The sequence below is a fragment of the Crocuta crocuta genome, unplaced genomic scaffold (genome assembly GCF_008692635.1).
Source record: "Crocuta crocuta isolate KB4526 unplaced genomic scaffold, BGI_CrCroc_1.0 scaffold518, whole genome shotgun sequence".
Classification (NCBI taxonomy): Eukaryota; Metazoa; Chordata; class Mammalia; order Carnivora; family Hyaenidae; genus Crocuta; species Crocuta crocuta.
Window position 1 is genome coordinate 2,384,298 of NW_027530514.1, and position 22,893 is coordinate 2,407,190.

At 38.6% G+C, this 22,893-nt stretch overlaps 1 protein-coding gene across 1 annotated transcript in view; it reads left to right on the forward strand.

The window, feature by feature from the left end:
• Window positions 1-22,893, forward strand: part of COL9A1 (collagen type IX alpha 1 chain) — an 87,411-nt gene that overhangs the window by 59,848 nt on the left and 4,670 nt on the right. The window contains exons 29-37 of the mRNA XM_077767250.1: window positions 1,122-1,175; window positions 1,795-1,866; window positions 2,375-2,410; window positions 3,337-3,381; window positions 4,977-5,009; window positions 8,243-8,389; window positions 8,606-8,660; window positions 10,240-10,428; window positions 17,844-17,921. Coding sequence (XP_077623376.1) covers window positions 1,122-1,175; window positions 1,795-1,866; window positions 2,375-2,410; window positions 3,337-3,381; window positions 4,977-5,009; window positions 8,243-8,389; window positions 8,606-8,660; window positions 10,240-10,428; window positions 17,844-17,921 — 709 coding nt within the window. The remainder of the gene's footprint in view (window positions 1-1,121; window positions 1,176-1,794; window positions 1,867-2,374; window positions 2,411-3,336; window positions 3,382-4,976; window positions 5,010-8,242; window positions 8,390-8,605; window positions 8,661-10,239; window positions 10,429-17,843; window positions 17,922-22,893) is intronic.

Sequence of the window (22,893 nt, forward strand, 5' to 3'; positions counted from 1 at the left end):
TCATCCTCTGTCTCCTTACCCCTCTGCCCCTCCCCTGCTTGCACTCTCTCTCTCTCAAAAATAAATAAATAAACATTATATATATATAGCTAAGTAGTTATAACTAGTTATATATATATATAACTATCAAAAATTAATATGAAGTTTCTGTGTCATTTTATTTTATTTTATTTTTTTACAAATAGTTTATTGTCAAATTAGTNTCTGTGTCATTTTAAAGTAAAATGAACTCAAAAGACTACTTTCATTATATATACATACCATTTGTATATACCATCCAGGAAATGTGATTATTTATCCAATAGCCTCATGTTCAGTTGAGTTGAATATGTTTGAAATAAAATAAACTTTTATCAGGCTGCATAAAACTGTATAAGGTTCTTGGAGAAAGAAATTGAAGAATTCATGTCTCCTTTACTCAAAGGGCTTAGACTTTCAAATAAAAAAATTGAAATTGGCTCAGAAAATGAAACATTGCTTTTCATGTATTTTCATTATAAATTGTACTTTTCAATGTTTATTAATCTTTTAAGATATGTTTAGAACAATAATGTATAGAACAAAGAATTATGTATGTTGGAAACTTTGAAAATTTCTATTATCCCTGTCATTTTGAAGTTGCATTAGTAATTTAAAGGCAAACATCCCTATCCTGTTTCTCTTTTTTCACTATTTTGCGGTTCAAGATCATTTACCAGATGCTGCGTTAAAATGTACTGTAGACCTGAAATTCACTCTGTGTTTTAAGGGTTCTGCAGAATTCAAAATTAATATACCTATACCTCAAGGGCACATAATCAAGAGGATAAAACATATATACAGCCATAATACGTTATATTGTGATTTAGATGCTGAAAATTACTACTTGTCATTTCACATGGATGTATCAGACATCATTTTTATCTAATGGTCTATAATCACAATGAACAGTTAACACATTCACTGAAGGACGAACACTTGGGAGGTTGTGGGCATTTTATGTAAAAACGTTGAACACGGGGAGAACACTTTGATAAGTTTTATATTTATACAAAAACCTAAGCAGAATGTTATCTTATTGACATAGTAAATTTGAGTTTTGGGAAACTGTCCAGTTGACAGTCATGTTTGTGTTCTTCCAGGGCAGTAGAGGTGAAATAGGACCCGTGGGACCCCCAGGACCACCAGGTAAACTGGTGAGTAATATTTCCAGCCTCTAGCAGCTTATACACTTCAAACAAAACACAATAAGCTTGTAAAAATAAAAAGGAGAGAAAAACAATGTACAAAGAGTGATTTCATCATCCTTGCTTGATTTCTATTGCGCTGTGAATGTGCGAAAATGTAAATGTGGAATTTCACAATACATCTAGGATACCCTCAGAGGGTATTTGAATTGGTGTGGTTTGTAGCACACATTTTGAAACGAGGAGAGACATGAAGTGCTACATTTGGCCTCTGGTTGTTCTTGAAATTGAAGAGAAGCACGCGTGAATGCTGCCTTTGACTTCTCGGAGTAGGGCTTGTTTACATGGCCAGAGAAGCACTACCGCTGCCCGGGGCCCGCTGAAAGAGCCCGCTGTTGGGAAGGGGTGCAGACCCGGAGCTGAGGACCTCAGAGGTGGGCAGAGCGGGTGGAGGGACAGACCTCGTTCTTCCTGAGAGTGTGGGAGAGAGGCAGATTTGAGGAGCAGAGCTACACCAACCCCAGCACATTTATTTTAGACCGGAGTCGACACACCTGAGGTTGTGTCTGCCTTGTGTGCTTGCAGTGTTGCAGTGACAGTGATTCGGGAGCCTCTGTTTGTTTTTCAGGGTTCTCTGGGCAGTCCTGGCCTCCCTGGCTTGCCGGGCCCCCCTGGACTTCCTGGAATGAAAGGTGACAGGGTAAGCTAGCCCTCCAAAAAGTTCCTTATTTGGAAGGATGATTTTTACTATGAGAAACCAAGCTTTCTTTGTCCACTGGAGATTTTTATAGCGGTGGTCATAGACAGTGATCAAGAATGGTATCTTAAACTACTGACAGTTGGGCTCAAGAAGCAAAGAAAAAAAGTCTAGAATGATAATTTCTCATAAGGAAAAAATAAAAGTTGAGAAAAGTAAAAATTTCAGTTGCAATGATACTTCCTGTTTAGTTTTAAATTTACATTCTACCAGTCAGATTTTATGTGGGCGTGGTCAGAGAAGACCCCAAGTTGCCAGCTTTTGGACAACTGTGAGTTTCTCTAGGTCTCACCTGCCTGTTTAGGCTGTGAGGAAAGGAGCAAGTCCTCATCTGTCACATCATTCATACATGTCTTTGTCTACCAGTCTGATATGGGAAGTTGGTTCATTTGAAATTATGTAGTTGAATACCTCAAAATACTGAAAAAGTACTATATTTTGTTCAATACAGGGAGCAGTCGGTGAACCTGGTCCAAAGGGTGAACAGGTAGGTCCAATCAGATGAGTATGAAATGCAGTGAGTAATGGGCATTAATGTGCCTCACCAGCAGGGGGCACTGGCTGGTTTACAGCGTGAGTGAGAAGAACGAGGCTAGCAATTTTTCTCAATGTGCTTCATAGTGAGTGAAACCTAGAGTTTAGTTCGGTCTGTAACTTTATCTACTATTTTTAATAAGCTGGTGCTGATGATGGCTCTGCTTCCAAGACTACACTTTGTCCTTCCTTTAAAACGAGTGTCCCTGGCTCTCATTCACTGGATGGGTTTACTTGTGACCGATAGAGTCTTCTAAGCCACATCATCATATTTTGAGTCCTTCTGTATCAAGACCTTAACAAATAAACTATGAACATGAATTATAACTAATCCTTGATCTGGGTTCCTTTTTCTATACTGAAAGCCTTTTTTCAAGGAATACCTAATTGTATTTACTTATTTATTTTTTAAAGTTTTTTTTTTTTATGTTGAGAGAGACAGAGACAGTGTGAGTGGAGGAGGGGCAGAGAGAGAGGGAGAGAGAGAGAATCCCAAGCAGGCTCCATGCTGTTGGCACAGAGTCCTTGAACTCAGGAAATGATGAGATCAGGACCTGAGCTGAAACCAAGAGTTAGACATTTAACTGACTGAGCCACCCAGGTGCCCCAAGGAATACCTAATTTCAAAATTGCTGGATACAATCATTAATCCTTAAGTTTAGAAGAAACTCAAACTCACCTTCTATCTTTTCTCTAGGCTCTCTTCTGATTTGGACTAGTACCTGACAGATTGAAAAGCCATTAGGAGCATTCTGTATTTCTGCATGATCCGGGGTTGAGGCACTGTGGGCACTTAGGAATGCTTATCAATGTTCACTGGTTAAAACTGAGGCAAGGGACTAAGAATTTAATAATGTGATTTTTAATCTTAATTTTTAGGGTTCCTCTGGTGAAGAAGGTGAAGCAGGAGAAAGGGGTGAACTTGTAAGACATTTTGTTCTGGTTAATGATGAGCTGTACTGATTTCTAACTGTATTAGAAACATATTTTCCTTGCCTCTCTAGCTTGCTAACTTCTATAGTGGCTACAATGTTTCTTATATAAACTAATGAATGACTTCCCAAGACTGCAGCCAAGATAAGTAAAGCAGAGGGGAAACACTCCAAAATTGATAGACCTGGCCTTACGCCTTTGGAGAATAGAGTGTACTGTTATAGGTGGTGAATTTTCCTGTGGCTTTACACCTAGACATTCCAAGTGATTATTTTTTTTAACATTTATTTATCTTAGAGAGAGATTGAGAGAGAGAGCAAGAGAGAGAGCATGCATATGGGGGAGGGACAGTCACACACACATACACGCACACACACACACACACACACAGAATCCAAAGCAGGCTCCAGGCTCTGAGCTGTCAGCACAGAGCCCAACACAGGACTTGAATTCACAAACTGTGAGACCATGATCTGAGCCAAAGTAAGACGCTCAACCGAATGACCCAGGCGCCCCCCAAGTGATTCTTATATGACTATAGAAAGTCTATGAATAGTGCCTATCATAGAAATAAAATTAATTTTATTAGAGTCAGAAAGCTGTGATTCACACATTTGACTGTAAGTATTCTCTGCAGTCTAAAACCTTTCAAAGGAGTAACCTCCATCTCCAGAGGATGCTGTTGCTAAATCTCCACGAAGGCAGTAAGAATGAGAAAAAATTATCTTGACTGCGAGAACTGCTAGATTTGCTGGTTCATCTTTATGGTTTTGACACAATCTAACATGACCTAATATGAAAACTTATGTTTGGTCCTTTGGACTGGGGACAGATTTCTCATAAAATAGTTCCAGAGAGCACTTAGTGCAGGAAAAAATTCTAGTAATGTTGTTTTATTCAGATTTTCATGATTAGAGCTAATATAAATGTAGTATCTGAATTAGGCAAAGCCCTCTATTAAGTAAATTTGAAAAAGGATTATTTTAATTTTATTTTCTGTTAAAAATTTTCATTTTAGGGGCTGGGAGGATGTTTTAAGTCATTCTGTTTTGTAGTGGAGATGAACTGATATGATAAAACTTGAGCTGAATTCACATCTAGAATTAGGGGTGGGAGATTTCCCAGTTTTATTTTTTAAGCATAAAACCATTCATATATAGTTTGATAGACTTTTGGGGATGAGTTTTAAAATACTGTTAGAGTTTCAATAATGAAGTCATCAGGTTTAAATGTCTACTGTGTTTTAAAATAGCATTCTAGTTTAATATCTTTTGACTTACACATTTTAATTCTCACACTTAGCATTTTAGATCTAGTTGGAGCCTTGTAGATCTCTGATTCAACCCTGTTATATAACAGATTAGCCAAAGGCTAGGAGGTTACAAAGCTCACAGAAGGTCACAAAATTAAGTAGCAGAACTGGGACTAGAATCCAAAATTTGAATCTAATGTTTTTCTGCAGTGCTAGGGTCCATCTGTTCATGGTTTTCTCTAGATTTCAGCAGCACAATACCCTTTGAAATATTTTTAGTAAGCTATTAAATGTGAATGCATTGTTCTAATATAATTTTGTTTTATTGATTTAGGGAGATATAGGATTACCTGGGCCAAAGGGATCTGTAAGTACAATGAACAATAAAGGTATAAAAATAAAAATATCAATAGAACTAAAGAAAATGCAATACTCTGCTTTATGAAATCACTCTATAAAATTCAATTCTTAAAGGATTTACCTTCAAGGAAATTAATGTATAAATTTATTCTTTGGGTAATGGATTCATCCAAAAGAAAAAAAAAGTACCTCACAACAGTGTAAATGGATCTACCTTTTGAACTAACTACTCTAAAGGAAGTTTTAGTCGTAAGTGGCTCAATGAGAATACATGGTAATTTCTTTCACAAATGGGTCATTTTTAAAATGTTTATATACTTTTGAGAGAGACAGAGCACGAGCAGGGGAGGGGCAGAAAGAGAGGGAGACACAGAATCAGAAGCAAGGTCCAGGCTCTGAGCTGTCAGCACAACCCGACATGGGGCTTGAACTCATGAACCATGAGATCACGACCTGAGCGGAGGTTGGATGCTCAACTGACTGAGCCACCCAGGTTCCCCACAGATGGGTCATTTTAAAAGAACTGACTTGTCCTTTGTGGTAACAAGAGTATAAATAAATTTCATTGGCAGTCATACCATTGCAAATATTTCAGTAATTTTATCAATCTCCTGTGTGTTCTAGTTGGGGAAGTAATAAAGTCATAATGCATAAGAAATATAATAGACAATTATTAAAGGTCGAAAATGATCATCTCATTCATCATTTTACAGAAACTAAACTGATGTCCTTAGAGATTAGATGTATTCAGAATTATAGACCCAATAATAGAACCACTTATTAGAACAAAATTAACAGAACCAATTATAGAACCAGCAAATGTGGAGTGATTTGCTAGTTTGAAAGGAAGCACATCTGATACAAAGAAATTTAAGAGAGTATAAGGAGAAAAGATGAAGCTCAGACTCTAACCTTAAATGAAACCACCACCACCACCAGCTTCTGGTTTATCTTTTGTTCCTCCTATTTCTGGAATCTCCTTCACTGTTCTCCATCCCCGTACAACACATTATCCTCATAGCAGCCAGTGTCATCTAGATAAAAATATAAAGCCCACATTAATCCCTCCTCTGCATAAACTCTTCAGGAATAACATTTGATAGAATAAAATCAGACACTTAGCAAAGTATACAGGTCTTTGATGAAGTGGACTCCACCTTGCCAGCCTCATCTCTGCCTCTCTGGAAGTTCATGTGTTTGGAGTGCTTTTTATTTTGCATGCTGTGTAATGCCATGTGCTGGTCTCCTAGCTTGGAACACTCTTCCTCTTTCCTTAGAACAGCTACCTCCTATGTAAGCATTTGGCCCCATCCTCAGCCCCACTTCCTTCCAGAGTACTCCCCCGCCCCCACCAACTCCCAGACTTGGTTACAATGCCAGCCGAGAGCTCTTTACATACCCTGAGNATGCCTAAGAATCTTTGACAGAAATGGCTTAGGCTTGACAAAAACATAGGATAAACTTTGGTAGATTTCGTAATAGAAATACTACTTCACTCTAGAATAATCAGTCATTTTAAATGGTAAGAATTCGAGTTATAGAAGGAAAAAGTGAATGAACAATGAAGTGATCAAAATGTAGTTTCATTTAAATTTGGGTGTACTACTAGGGGTTAACTCTTGCTTTGTCACCTCCGTCCCTCTCTCTCTCTTCTCTGCTATCACCTACATAATACTGATGCAGCTGAAATGTATTGACCCAGAATCAGGGGAAACAGTTACGAGCAGACACACTTTACCTCCTCAGTGATGTCAGCATAGACAAACCTGATAAGTAGGTGAAGTCTGTACCCCAGTTTCTACTTTGGCATACCACTCTTCAACTAAAGGATTCTTTCCAAAGACCCAGGGCCCTTGTGATGTCTTGGCCATGTTGGCCTTTGATCTCTTCATCAAAAATGTCCCGTTGCTTGTCCTAGCAGTACTTTGGACATTGTCAACAAGGTGATAGACTCTGATTTGGTCTCCTTTGTTCCCTGCCAGTTCTTTAGTGCACTTCCAAACTCACTTTGGCTTCTCCTCTGGGTTGCTTTAGAAGCTGTGATACAGTTTTGCACTGTAGTTGTCTGACAATTCCCAGCCCTCCACAGCACATCCTTAGTTCTCTCTCTGACATGGTCTTTCATGAAGTCTTTAAGCCATAATTTCTTCATAGAAGCAATTCTGACAGGTTGACTTAGATGAGTGTCTTTTTTTTTTCCATAAAGAAAGATTGAAAAAGGCACACTTGCTGAGCTGTATTCAGATATGTCTAGCGAAAGCCCTGCCTCACCACCACCTTCTTCCCTTCAGTTTACAACATTTGAATGTTTGAAAGAGTTGGCTCTTTCTAGATGAATGTTGCATATGAAAAAGCAAGATTAAGTTGCTTTATGAATTTTACCTTTATCTTGAGCACTAACATTCCTTAATGCCTCCTGTCCTTTTATCTTTTCATTCTTATTCTATAAACAATGGCACATTGTAACTACTATGCCATAAATTCTACCACAGGGAGTTTAACAGAAAGTGAATTAATTTAGTCTCTTTTAAAGCAGTTATTATAGATGGGAACTTTTAAAAATGCTTTTAGTGGTGTGCTTTGAGGGAAAAAATCTGTTATATGCTTTTGTGTTAAGTACAAGTTTTATTTAACTTCTTTGGTATTTAGATTTTTAACTTCCTCAATACTTAGATAAATTATGGACTCTTTTTGTTTCAGTATTTTAAATATATTCATGTTAGGTGCAGCATTTTAAATGCATTTAGTTAATGTCAGTATTTTAGAATTCCTGGATACATCTGGCTTCTTCAAATTTTCCAGTGTTATAAAGCTAAGTAACTTATGTTCTTGGAACATCTTTATTTCATGCCTTCCATATTGGCGATAGACAAATAACATGTCTTGTAGGAACTCAGTGGCCTTTTTGTGACCAGAAAAATGAACAAGTCTTCTTAAAAACTAACTTGTTCTTAGAAAGTGGCTTAAAGTATAAAAATTGTGGTTTGAAATATATTATTTCACTGAATATTTTGAAATAATAACTATACCAAAAATAAAGGTTTTGAAAAACTTTACTTGAACTGGAATTTTCAGACGGTGGCATAATGTGTCTTTATCTTGAGGATTTGTAACCTCTGAGCAAATACCTCCTGGGAGATAGAATGTAAGCAAACCCAAAATTTCAGGTCTCATAATAATACTAAGCAGGCACGTTACTTGTGGATAGCCCTGGTTTTATAACGTGCCATTGTGTTCTAGGTGGGTAACCCTGGGGATCCTGGCTTGAGGGGGCCTGAAGGCAGTCGGGGGCTTCCCGGAGTAGAAGGACCACGAGGACCGCCTGGACCGCGAGGCGTGCAGGGAGAGCAGGGTGCCACCGGCCTGCCTGGCATCCAGGGCCCTCCAGTGAGTGGCGGACAGTCCCCAGGATTTCCCGTTGGAGACTCCGAAGGGGAGGGGGGCGGGGAGCCAGGCTGGCCCAGACATGAGCTGCTCAGCAGTGTGGGTGAGTTCTCTTGTAAATCCAGCCACCTGGTCGCTTGCCGAGTCTGTCAGGTTACCATTGAACAATGTCTTCTTTATGGTTCTGTGTATAAACTGTCTTTTTATTTCCTGTCCCAGGGTAGAGCACCAACAGATCAGCACATTAAGCAGGTTTGCATGAGAGTCATGCAAGGTAAATAAATCATAATGTCTTGACTTTTGGTGTGCTTTAAAAGTGGGAGATCTTGAATAATGTTAATATTGTTTTATCCAATTTGTTGCCGCACAAAACCTTATAGCCTCAAAAAAATGTTACACACACACACACACACACACACACACACACACACGCATGCATTCCCCCCTTCTTTGGAACACGAATTTCAGGTATCTTTCCCCTCCTTAACATCCTACAACTTAGTGTATATCTGGCACTGACCTTGACTCTTTCTGTAACTTATATGCAAAATAATTGACAATCTTAATGCCCATAAGAAGCATAAGGACATTATCTCTACTCATGTATAACATGTAGAAAATTAATAACTAATATTTTACCAAAATGGTGATATATTTTTACATTTGCTAACTTTTGTCTAAATTCAACTATGGCTACAGCAGTTGCTGCTTGTCATAGCTGTTTCAGAAATGGTCTAGTTCTAAAATCACACTGCAAAGGAAACTGGGAACAAATTAACTGGGGAGATCCTATAACGTTGGGGCCTTCTAACAAATAATTAACTTATTCTGGTTGGAACCAATTTTGTCATGATACTCTTCTTGTGTATGCTCATGAGATAGTCTAATTTGTCAGGTAGACTTGTAGAGTTTTCCTAGAATGAAATTGTCACTTCTGTATTTGAAAACTAATGTAAGTCTCTTCATTGCAGACCCTTAATCTTGAAAGAATATTTCAATTTTAAATGTTGTATCTCTAGAAAATTATAATTTTATGCTAAGCCTTACATAAGGCAAATTAGAATGTTTACATTTAAACAATTTTAGAATGTTGGATAGAAATTTGTTTCCAAATCAATAGTCTCCTTCACACCTTTATTTCCCTTAGAGTGTTTTCATAGAGAGGATTTCTTATTCTTCATAGTTTTAGTGGATGATTTTTAGTCTATTTAATGGTTCCTGAAAAAGCCCACACAGTTATTAATTTTTAAGACAGACTATGAACATTCCCAGGAAGCAAGCTATTTTTAATGTCTGTTGTCTATTCCAAGCATGAAAAAAACTTTTGAGAAGGGAATTTATAAGAAGTCGTGAATGCTCAGGATATTTTAGGTTACTTCATATCTTCAAACTAAAACTGTGGGGCTAGGTCTCAACTACTCTCTCAATGCTAATTCTGGACAATGTTCTTGCTTTTGAAAGGCTTCTGGACATCCACTTCTACCTATGTTAAGAGACTCATTTTCTTCCCATCCTGGGTTTTCAGATACCAAGCCCAAACTCAGGTGACATACTCCTCCTTTTAGCACAGTACCCACCCGAAAACCTTGCAGTGTACTTCTTCCCCCCACCCCCACTTTTCAAAGCAGCAGGACCAAATCTATCCAGGGGGAGCTGAATAAGACAGCACCAGTGAAGCTTCTTGGCAGAAAGTCCATGCAAAACTGATCCAACCGTTTTTCACTTCTCACCATCAATTTTGAAACTCTGGGGACACATTTAGAAAAAAAAAGACACTTGAAATACCCCTTTTATCATTTGAGTCACTTTCATGTGTCTGACTTCTCTGGGCTGTTTTGTTTATTACCTTTTAGAGCATCTTGCTGAGATGGCTGCTAGTCTCAAGCGACCGGACTCTGGAGCCTCTGGCCTCCCTGGGAGGCCTGGACCCCCTGGTCCCCCAGGACCTCCTGGAGAGAACGGTTTCCCAGGCCAGATGGGACTTCGTGGCCTCCCAGGCATTAAAGGACCCCCTGGTGCTCTTGGTTTGAGGGGGCCTAAAGGTAAGCCATTTTGCCCAGGTAGAACAAAAGAACATACACTGTCCTTTTTCAGATATATTCACACATCTTTCCAAGATCAAAAAACTATTATATGACATCCTCTTGACCTTGCTGTATGACAACAGTAGACCAAAAACTAGAATTAAGATCCCTTGACTTTTAGTACTGATCTTTTTCAGTTACGCTCTGCCTCAGTCATAGTTCAAAATAAATTTTACAGGATCTTGTAAAGGGTTATTCAGCTTTTTTTTTTTTTTTTTTTTGAGATTCCAAAATCCTTATAGAGTTCTTCTAAGATGGCAACCAGCCTTAGAATGTTTGTATCCATTACTTAAACTAACAGAATTTGTTAGCAGGACATAAGACCAATGATATCATGAACTGAAGCTGCCTCTCTCTTTTAAAAAGTGACAATGGATATTTAGTTGTGATGGATTTTTTTCAGCTCTGAGGTACAGTCTAACTTTTTTCCTTCTTTAGCATGTAAGGGAATGTGAAAAAGTTTGTTTCTTCCCCTTTTATTTAAGAGCAAGTTAAGTCCTTAAAATCAGTATTTTGCAGAAAAATAGGATTGTGAGAGTGTGTTAGGTATTCATCAGGACCTGCAGAAGGACTGGTTGCCTCTGATGGTGTTTGCTGGTTGAGGTGAATAAGTATGTTAGCTTGCGTAGGTGTGTGTCCTGGATAATTTACAGACAGGGCTGAATAAAACCAGGAATTCCTATATTATGGGGACTGAACCACACTTCTCTCAGGAACTTCAGAAAGACATGGCATCAGAAACCAGAGAGGGATTTGTTTTTTTTTAACGGTGGTGTTCCAATTAGGGATAAATATTATGGTGCGAATGGTCAGAGGGCAAGCAAGCTGCCTTTTTGGATCTATAAATGAATTGCTGATGCATTTGGCTAACTACACTTTCAGCTGGAACAATTTTGTTAATTATATTTGATTTTTTTTTTTTTGGCATGTGCATTGCTGTATGTGAAAAAATGAGCCCTAATTGGAACCTCTTGTAAGACTGGCACAATTTCCAAGCTTTCAGGGGCTGGACAAACTGAATTATGGCGAGAGCTCGGAGCTCTTCTTAAAGGGAACTGAATATTTTCTTTGAAAGAATCACACAGTCATTCATCTTTGTCCTGCTTTTAGCTACTGGTTCAGCAGCTCATGAGCAGGTACTCTGTGGGTAGTCCCCATTCACTCCGTTAACAATTTCCAAGGAACTCTGCTGCCTCCAGTGGATTGCTGACTTACTTGGTTCAGCTGCACCAGAGCCCACAAATGACTCCTCAGCCTTTCTTGTAAGTTCCCTTTATGCAGTGATGCTGCGAGAGTGCTCCCTGGAGCATCAGCACCACCAGGGACCCCCTGTGGAATACAAATTCTCCCGCCACCCCAACCCCACTGATCTAATCAGAGACTCTGGAGGTAGGGCCCAGCAGTTTGCATTCTAACAAGCCTCCAGATGATTCCGATGCTGCTAAAGGCACTAGTGTAGAGCAGTCACCCATTTTCCTACTGAAAAGAAGCACCATGTAGGGGCTATTGAAATTGCAGTTCTATTTTCGTTGGCTAAAAGGAAGTCTCTGTATGTCAGTTAGAACTTAATTTTGAGTTAGTAAGAGAACTCCCCTGAAATTTCATCTTATTTTCTAAGAAATAAGAATGTCTGTTTACTTACTCTACTAGTACAGTCTGCCTAAAACTGTTTCTCAGCCTGGGTGCACAGTGGAATTACCTGGGGATCATTAAAAGCTGTCCACAGCTGGGCCCCATTCTCAGAGATTCTGATTTAATAGGTCTGAGCAGAAGGATTTAAAAATATTCCCCATGTGATTTTAATGTACAACCAAGGGCTGGGAGCCACAGGAAACAAAGGTGAAATGTTCAGGAAGCTCTCTGGAAAGCTCTTAGCAGCACTGAATTGTGGCAGGGTTGGGCCGACTTGGCTCTAGCAGATAAACTTTATTTTGAAGGGAAGAAAAATATATTTCTATATTTAGAACCTGGAAAATGCCCCTAGCACTCAGTGTATTCATCAAGCATAGTCTGATCATATAAAGCACTTCCCCCTAATTTTTCTTCAGTATTTATGACATAGTTTATACTCTAGAAGTGATATAGTCCTTTTTGTTTTTTCAAAGGACTTTCTCTCCCCACCCTCCTTCCATCCCTCTGTTATCACTGGTTTCCTTTAAATCAGCATCTGCTGTCAGTTTTACTTCTTGAAATTTGGGGTATGGGATGAAAAGAATACTATCCTCAGTTTTATCCACAGGTACTACCATGAATTTGGAAATATATGATTCCAGGTAACTGGACTTGACTTTTCTTGTCCTACCACATCCATTATAACAGTAATATTTAATTAAAAACATACAGTGTTCCACTAGCCAAAGGTTACAGATCAGTTTTTCCCTGAGAACAAATATTTCACCATTTGAAAATTAAATGTGTGGCTAATTAGAGAAGAGATATATTTCTTTTTTTTTTTTAATTTATTTCTAGGAGAGAGAGAGAGAGAGAGAGAGAGAGACAGCGTGAGCAGGGGAGGGTCAGAGAGAGAGGGAGACACAGACTCTGAAACAGGCTCCAGGCTCTGAGCTGGCAGTCAGCACAGAGCCCGACGCGGGGCTCGAACCCATGAACCGCAAGATCATGACCTAAGCGAAAGTCGGACGCTTAACCGACTAAGCCACCCAGGCGCCCCAAGAAGAGATACATTTCATTGTCACCTGCTGACTTCTTCTCATGACTAATAAAGAAGGGACAATCTGAATCTTGCTCTGCCATATTACCTTGAGAGTCTTTTTCCAAGGATATTACTACATAAATAATGAACAAATAAATTTTACTAAAATTTTTAGCAGTTCAGGCTAAGCCTTTAATAAAAGCATTTTTTCCCCCTAAAAAACTACTCTGCAAAACACTGAAACATTTTCAGTGGGAGATAGTAGAAATGTGCCTGGAACCATACTCAAATCTTAAATCATATTCATATTTTTTTGTTTTTCATTGACATGTTTATGCAGTACTATACAAACATGTTAAGACCAAGGCCCCTGCTACATGTACATTTTGTAAATACTCAAGCAGAAACATGAGAGACTTCTAATTGGCATTATGTTCACTTTGCCTAGTATTAAATTAATCTTCCATGTCATCAATACTACTTTTAAACGTTCATGGGTTTGGACTAAGTCCTTGGAGGAAGGCCATATATATATTTTTAGATATTTTAGTGTGAGTCAAACAGATGTGTCAATATATAAACGAGGGCCTGAGAAAAAACACGTCATTAACTGTGACTAGCACATTTTTAGTATTAATCTGCTCGCAGATTAATGGAGTTGGAGCATCAGTTATAGCTTTCAAATACATGAAATAAGTAGCAGCTCTGGAGCAATAAGAATTTTTTCCATGTTAGCCGCTCTGTTCACAGTGAGCTGTTTTTCTCGTTACACTGCCTATTTCCCTTCTTACCTTATCTAAAGCTTATTTTACAAGCTCTTTATATATATTTTTCCACAGAGTAGGCTTAGCTATTAAAGGTGGACCTTTAGTTCCTTGAGCTGGTGCTCATACATCTCAAAAGGAGACATGATTGGGGTTTGAAGAAGTAGATTAACCCCGGGGACAACGGAGCTCAGCTCCAACATGGTTTGCTATGGAATAGCAGCAGCTCGCAGTGTGGCTGTCTCTCTCTCAGAGGCCATCTCTAAAAATTGTTTGTCTAGGACTGATCACCCCAAGGCAGCACCACGATGAAGAGAGCAGTCTTATCCTTGCAAGTGACATTTTAAAGTTGATGTGGCTTCTCTCTAGAATGTGTTTAACTTTCACTATCTGTGTGGAAGTTATATTTTAATTTATAATCTTCATCTCATATCTTCAGAAAATGTGGCACATTTATTGGTTCTCTTCTCGTTGCAAGCCTCCAGAATTACAGTGATATGACATTTAAATTGCTAAGTTAACAAGAGCGCTTTAAGTTCTTAGTTTTTAAAATGCTAATTATCATATCTTCCTAATATAGTAAAGCCATATTGATGATGAGTGTGAAAAAAATAGCTTATGTGAATGTGAGTTAAATTTGAGCTCTATATCCCTATATGGTATTTATACAAATTTAAATTGTTTTTAAAATACAGTTATTTGTGATAAAAATATTCATATGAGGACATTCACAGCTAAAATGAAAGTATGGTGACTATTTAAACATTCACTTCATAGTCTGATTTTTTTTTTTTCTATTTCGGCATGCATGCTTTTGTCTTTCAAATTATTATAAACATGACACAATATTTTTTTTTTTAATATTTTTTATTTATTTCTAGGAGAGAGAGAGAGCGCGCGTGAGCAGAGGAGGGTCAGAGAGAGAGGGAGACACAGACTGAAACAGGCTCCAGGCTCTGAGCTGGCAGTCAGCACAGAGCCCGATGCGGGGCTCGAACCCACGAACCGCGAGATCATGACCTAAGCGAAAGTCGGACGCTTAACCGACTAAGCCACCCAGGCGCCCCAAACATGACACAATATTGAATGAAGTTGAGCTGATACAAATGTTTGGGAAAATGATTATATATAGAATTTGTTGCAAAATGCCCCTGCATCTTCTGAACGAGTAGTAGAATAATAATATAATACTGTACCAGTCATACAGTAGAATAGGGACTTCTACAGGGAACAGGAAAAGTCAGTTAAGACCAGTTGACTAAGGTATTAGGGCACTTTGTTAATGAGACCAAGTTTCTAGGTTTCTCTGCAGGGGCCAGGATAATTAATGAAACTTGGTTTTCTGGCTGCTGAATCCCCAAATTCAATCAACTGTCTTGCAAATACACATGGTTGGTTGCAGTCCAAAGCATTTTCCCTATAAATAATGACTCACAAGTGAAATGTAGGCACTTGTGACAGCACACTTTAAATTTTGAAAATTCATTAATTTATTTTTGGTGACACTAAATTTACATTGTTCAAGAATTTAAAAATATATTAAAAGATATTTAGTGAAGAGTTTTTCTCCCACCCGTGACTCCCATCTGCTTAGTTTCCTTTATCCTTCCCAGTGGGTAATCCCTTTTATTAGTTTCCTACATATCCTTACCAGTGATAATATACAATACATGATTATACACATTCCCTATATCCTTCTAGAGTCGAGTCCTATTGTCCTTTGGTAGTGATCTGGACCTTGATATTTTTCACTGGACAATATGTCTTGAGATCACTTCAAAGAGCTTCCTAGTTCCTCTTCATAGCTGCAAAGTATGCCATACTATGGAAGTACCATAGTGCATTTAACCATTTCATGGACATTTAGTTTCTAATGTTCTATCATTATAGCAAGGCTGTAGTGAATATCATTGTGCATTTCATTTTTATGCAAATACAACATAACCTCTGTACTTCTAGAATAAATTCCTAGAAGTGAAATTGCTAGGTGAAATGGTACTACCATTTGTAATCTTGACAGATATTCCAAAAAACTACCTCAATTTACAGTCTTATTAGCAATAAGAAATAATGTATTTTTCCACAGACTTGCTAGTATATGTTTAATTAAGCTTTGGAATTTTTGCTGATCTTATAGCTCAAAGTAGCTGTCTTGTTATTTTTAATTTCCATTTATTTTGTTGTAAGATTGATGTCAGGGATTTTTTCATATATTCCAGAGCTACTTTTGTTTCCTTTTAATGACTTTCTTGCTTATATATTCTCATTTTTTAAATTGTTGTTGACCTTTTTGTATTGATTTTATGAACCCTTCATATTCTGAATCGTAACATAAAAGCCAACTCAAATCTGAGGTTATAAAATAATTCTCCATATTTTCTTCTTGTTCTTAAGTTACAGTTAAATATTTGATCCATTTGTAATTTATCCTAGATCATGCTGTGAGGAACAGATTCAACTTTATTTTTTTTTCTAGTTGGCTACCCACTTTTTCCAACACCGTTTATTGACTTGTTTGACTGTTTTCCACCTTAAGATGACACATTTATTACAAAACTAATTCCTATATATATTGGAGCCTGTTTTTCGGCTCACTTGTCTATCCAAGTACCATCGCCACACCATTTTAATTGGTTTAATATGTGGTAGGATTAATTCTCTTCACGTCGCTTTTCTTTTTGGAGTTTTTGTGGTTACTCTGGCTTATGTGTTTTTCTGTACAAACTTCAGAATCCTTTTCTGGTTAAAAAAACCTGTCTTTTTATTGAGGTCATGATGAAACTTCAGCTTAGGGAGAACTCATACCTTTTTGTGATGATGTCATTCCACCTGAGAACAGCTGTCATTCCTTTTGTATCTTTTAGAGATGTTAATTTTTTTGTTGGATTTGCATATTTCTGGTTAAATTTATTCCTAGTTATTGATTAATTTAATTGCTTTTTAGTTTTTTATATTTATTTTTATTTATTTATTTATTTTTTTATATTTATTTTNTTTCAGGCTCTGAGCTACCAGTACAGAACTGATGCAGGGCTCGAACCCACAAACTGTGAGATCATGACCTGAGCTGGTCAGATGCTCAACCGACTGAGCCACCCAGGTGCCCCCAAAAAAGATCCCATTTTAAAAAGCGATTAAGGGGTGCCTGGGTGGCTCAGTCGGTTAAGCGTCTGACTTTGGCTCAGGTCATGATCTCACGTTTCGAGGGTTCAAGCCCCACGTCGGACTCTGTGCTGACAGCTAGCTCAGAGCCTGGAGACTGTTTCGGATTCTGTGTCTCCCTCTCTCTCTGTCCCTCCCTTGCTCATGCTGTCTCTCTCTCAGAAATAAGTAAAACATTTAAAAAAATGGGATCTTTTTTTATAACATCTTATTTCTGATTGTTGTTTGTAAATGTAAAAACTACTAATTTTCATTTTTTACTTTGCTATTTTATTGAATTTTCTCATTGTAGATTTGTAGTTGATTTTCAAGGATTTAAGATATAGATCTATATCACCTGAAAACAGGGATGTTTTTGACTCTCAAAGCAAATGACAAATAATAGTGATAAAGTAGGCATCTCTGTAATGTTCTGTCTGTAGTGGGATTGCTTCTTTTGTTTCCCATTAAGAATGATGCTAGCTTTTCAGTTGAGGCAGATATATTTTATCAGGTCAGGGAAGTAACCACTGATTCTTATTTTACTGAATGTTGTATCAGGAATGCATGTTTTATTTTGTCATATGTCTTTTCAGCATCTATGAATATGGTCATTTGATTTTTTTTCTCCCTTAGATCTCTTACTATAATTAATTGACTCAATTTTTGCCTTGCTACATACTTACTACAATCTAGTTTTGTGGCAACTTCATGACATTTTGCTTTCTCAATTTTGGGTTTGCTTAAAATTTAAAAATATGGAACTTTCTTTTTATAAACACACAGAAACATAACATTTCTCTAATGAAATGCAGGTGACTTGGGAGAAAGGGGGGAACGTGGCCCTCCAGGAAGAGGTCCTAAGGGCTTGCCCGGAGCTACAGGTCTCCCAGGTAAGTGTGTAATATGGCAGCACGGGGTTGAGGAACTGGTAGTGAGTGGGCAGCCCAAATTGGATCATATCTTAAAGAATTGCTGTTTGATTACTTAAGTGTATCATGTAATTCTCAATAATGGCCAGCACAGATTTTCCAAGACCAACTTTAATGAAGAGTTAAATGATCTGTAAATCATGCCTGTCTATGTTCCTTGTGAGAAAACAAATGTCAGGGCTTAGAAAATTAATTTCCTGAATAGATGTTTTTTAAAAAACGTGTCAAGGTCCAGCCACAATGTACTTCCTAGAAAATTCTGAATGAATGAGGTCCTATCCATTTTTAGCCTAGTTGATAGTTTGATTTTTTTTTTTAACCAAAAAGAGCAACAAGAAAGTGTTTTAAGTTTTCAAACTATTCATGTTGCACAGGGAGTAACTGAAATTTTCTTTTAAAAGCTCCTGTTTCAAACATCCAGACCCTCCAGAAACCAATATCCCAAAAAAAAAATAAACCTGAACATTCCTACTCATATAGTCACAAAGAGCCATGCACAAGCCACATATCACAGCTGCGTTGGCTGAGGTAACAAAGTCACCTCTGTGTGAAGAGCCTGGATTCTCTCACTGGGCGTCTCTTGTGTCTTTACACACTGGCTACTCTGTCCCCACAGGCCAGGCTGCCACACATTCATCCACTGGGAAATGACTTACAAGCCCAACCACAGCAGCAGCACAGCAGGGGGGAAAGTCAGTTGGGTTTGACAGCATGAATGACCTGCAGCCTCCCAGCGAACTCATAGCTGCTGAGGCAGTGGCTAAGGAAGGCCCCCCATCCGGAACCCCTGAAGCTGAGGAGAGTCAGGATAAGAGGTTGTGCAGAAAAAGGGTGGCCCACGCTCCCTTGGAGGATTTGGAAAACTTGGTTTAGGGAAATTTAGAAAGAGAAATGCTCATTTTCTAATTCTGACAGAGGCTTACATATTCAATCGTGGCTCTAATTGTAGCCAAAAACATCACTGCTTTCTCATTATCCATTTCATTGCTCCTGAGAATTGCTTTCTCATTAAAAATTTTTTTTAATATGAATACATTTGGAGATAGCTCACTGCTTTGCTAACACTGCGATTCATGAGTCTGTCAAGATGCTTTCACAAATTGATAAATTTCTGTGATTGGAAAAGGAAAGAAAGTCTGGTTGAAGCTACATGGGACCAAGAGAGGAAGATTTTAGTGTATGATAAAGTCTATATTCATTGATGGATGTTTAGAAGAGGAAAAGGAAATGGAATTTTCTGAGTGCTTTGCTCCTTTATCAGTGTCAGCAATAGGTAGTTTAAAGCTGATAAAAATATCATTACAATGTATTTAATTATCTATATATTACAGGATTGCCTCACAGTTTCTCCTTCTCCCATTTTGTTGACAATCATGATTTGTAACAGTTCTTGGACCAGAAACTTGCACTCTTGGCAAGATTTTCCCTATCAGAAATATGTTATCATTTCTGGTGACTCTTACTTTAAAAAAATCTGTTGATAAGCCATGTTTTAAGTTTAAAGTGTGAAGACTGAGGCAAAACCAGCTCTGTACGTGCAGCGTCCCAGGCTGTCATGAGGGGACACGTATTTGCCCCCATGCAGGACCCCACCCAGAGCTGCTGAATCCCACCGGGAGGGTTTATGTGTGCTCCCCACCACTGCTCTACCAGAAAGGGGCTTCCGTGATTTGCTTTTTAGTCCATCAGATGTGTGTGTGAGCAGGGCAGGTATCACTGGCAGCACCGACCGCTGACTGGCCCTCATCTTGTCCCCCTTGTGAAAAAATTAATTTGTTATAGCTGGTCTTGGGTTTAAAATCTAAATATGATTTGTTAAAACATTTTATGGGCTCACTATTTTAAGACTCCTAAACCTGTCCGTTTCCTTTTCCCCTGCCTTTTGCCAGTCCTTACCCCTTCCTTCCTGGTTCCATTCTGAAATCTGCTCTTTCTTTGTCTATGCCTTTGTTATATTTCTGTTAAGAGCATATTTGACATTATTTAGTGAGAAATCCGGGTTTCAGATTATTTTTTAAAAGTTGAGGCTACCTTTCAAAAGCATGCAGTTTTCCAAGTGCTTTAGCACACAGGCACAAAGGGTTTATGTTTGCCCCACTCACTGAGGCACCAGCTGGGTACTCTGGTTTTTAGGTCAGCTCACATTCTCTTGTCTACACTATGAATATGCTTAGCTAACAATGTCTCCAATCCATCGGTCCCTGAACAAGAGCTTTTGGGTCATTTCTCCCCTAAAGCTAGTACTTGGAAAGCAGGCTGTTTGGAGCTGTACAATTCAGACATCCTGTGTTCAAGTCTTGACTCTGTCACTTACTAGCTTTCTGACCTTGGGTGACTTCGACTCCAAGTCATAAATGCAAAGAACTGGTTCACAGTAAATTATTGCACTTGTTCACTGTCCACTGAGAGGCTGGGCCCTTTAATTTCCCTGGCAGAGCCTGGAATGTGATTAGGAATGTGGTTTCTGGTCTCTCACAAACATAATAGTAATAGGACGTGAGGGCCTGGAGTAACTTCCAATAGGACTCTGTGCAGGGACTTGTCTGGAGCCTAAAAGAAAGAGCCTGTAGAACAGGATATCCTGGGGGCACCTGGGTGGCTCAGTCGGTTTGACTTCTGCTCAGATCATGATCTCACAGTTCGTGGGTTCGAGCCCCACATCGGGCTCTGTGCTGAGCTGGCTCAGAGCCTGTTTCAGATTCTGTGTCTCCCCCTCTCTCTGATTCTCCCCTGCTCACACTGTTTCTCTTTCTCTCTCAGAAATAAATGAAAAACATTAAAAATTTAAAAAAAAATATTTAAAAAAAGAACAGGATATCCTGCAACCTTCTTTGTTATCCCTGTTGTTGGATTAAGGATATAAATCCTCCTGAATGAAAAACGTTCACTTGATCATTCTTCCTGGTGCAAACATACCTGAAATATTTAAAATATATATAACTAACACATTAATTATCAGTAATTAGAATTCCTTTATGCTTTATGGACAGTTTTAGTTTTGTTCTCCTCTCTGTATCTGTTTAGCATTGAGTATTACACGGCCCACTGGGGTTGTAATGGTACATTCCCTAATATGGACCATAGGTCATTATTATAATCATCACACTGACTATCATGTTGTCTGTAGTACCCCGTTGTTTAAAAAGTACCCATAAATCACCCAGTTTGTTTCTCCCAGCCAGAGGTAGGCAAAATATGTGGGCTCTAGAGCCAAGCTGCCCAGGTGTATGCACTGCTCTTTTATTTATTTTCAGTGACTCTACCTCTTAGTGCTTTAGTTCTCTGCTGCATCCCAAGGATAAGAACCACATCTACCCTACAGAGTTACTTAGGAGGATCTATGTACGTGTTACTACACGTGAAACACTTAGAACAGTGCCTGGCACATGGCAAGCATTTTGCAAATTTACCTGTCGTTATTTTGGTATTCCTCTGTATTTGAGGAAATGCAGACTTACAGAGGCCACCTGCTCTGACAAAGGTCTGTCAGCTAATAAGTGACAGAGGCGAATATTCATGCCTTCTATGTCCAGGTTCATGTAGTGGACAGAATGATGAACTGGCTGTCTTGTAATGTGATTAGCTTGGCTTTGCCATGCTAGCCATATAACTTTGCCATGTTTTACAACCACCTAGTGTCTTGATGCCTTTTCTGCCTCTCTCACGGAGCAGTGATTAGAGATCCCTGGGACTTTCGATGCCCCCCACTCCCATCCCCACCCCCACTTTCAGTTTCTTACCAGAGGCCTTTGTGGTATTGCTTGATTGGGTTGTCTCATTAAGACTAACTCTCTCTGCCTGCTGCCAGCAAACTTGCCCACTTGGGACCAATTCCTCGACATCTGGGGATTTTAAGGGAAAATAGTTAATAATACTTCCTGATCCCTTCTGTGCATTCAAATTCAAGAAGGAAAGGAGCAAGTTAAATAAGGAATCATATGTATCTGACCACCAGGAATGTGGATTGTGAGCTGAGATGCTTTCCCTTCTTGGAGGAGGAGAGAAGGGCAGAGCTGGCTTCATGCTGGGTCACCCTAGGCAACTGGGCTATTCAGGTTTCTTATGTAAAGTTGCATACAGGTGAGCTTTGCTTGCAAACATTGAGTGAAAAAAATCCCAACAAACCCCAAACCAAGAGCACACTTGGTTTAGGCTTGTTTAGCAGTAGCCATTTATCCTATTTCCATTACTGCAGCTATTTTATTTGGCTATGAGGATCTTCTATAAACAAACACTTTATGCCAATTCCTTAAACATATATGCTTTGTCAAACACCACAAATGTAAGCTCAGCATAAGGTGAGAAATGTAAGGAAGTCCCTGGAACACACATTTTACATAACCCATGGACAAATCACCAAATTAATGCTGAAAATTACTTGCAGGTTTTTTTCCCCCCGCAAAGGTCCTTTTACACAGTCCCTGTCACTTTGCAGCATGTAGTAGATCCTTCAGAATGTTCCAGCAGACACTGGCCTCCATCAGTGTAACATGACTACCCTCTAGTGTTCTCACGGAGAATGACACATTCATTTTAAACAATAACAGTGTTTGGCAATAACATTTTTATAGGTCCTTGATATTTCAGAAAACTGTGTAATCATTAGCCAGTTAGTGCAGCTAACACGCCCATGAGGCAGACAAAGCAGAATGAGAACACTTTAGATCTGTTTTCTGAGGAGCTGGAGTTTATAGATATTCGCTAATGTAGCTGTTAGACTTCTTGAATGATTTGGACTGTGACATTGTATCACCCCCAAATTACGCTCCTAAACAATAACAAGAACCTTGGAGAGTAAATGCCTAGGGTTTGGACTCACCAAAATCCGATGATTTGTTATGCGAAGGCTGATTTTTTTTTCCTCTGGCCATTTTTACAGGACAAAACCTCAGAAAAAATATCTTTAGTTTCCTTTTATAGTTAGAGCTCCAGA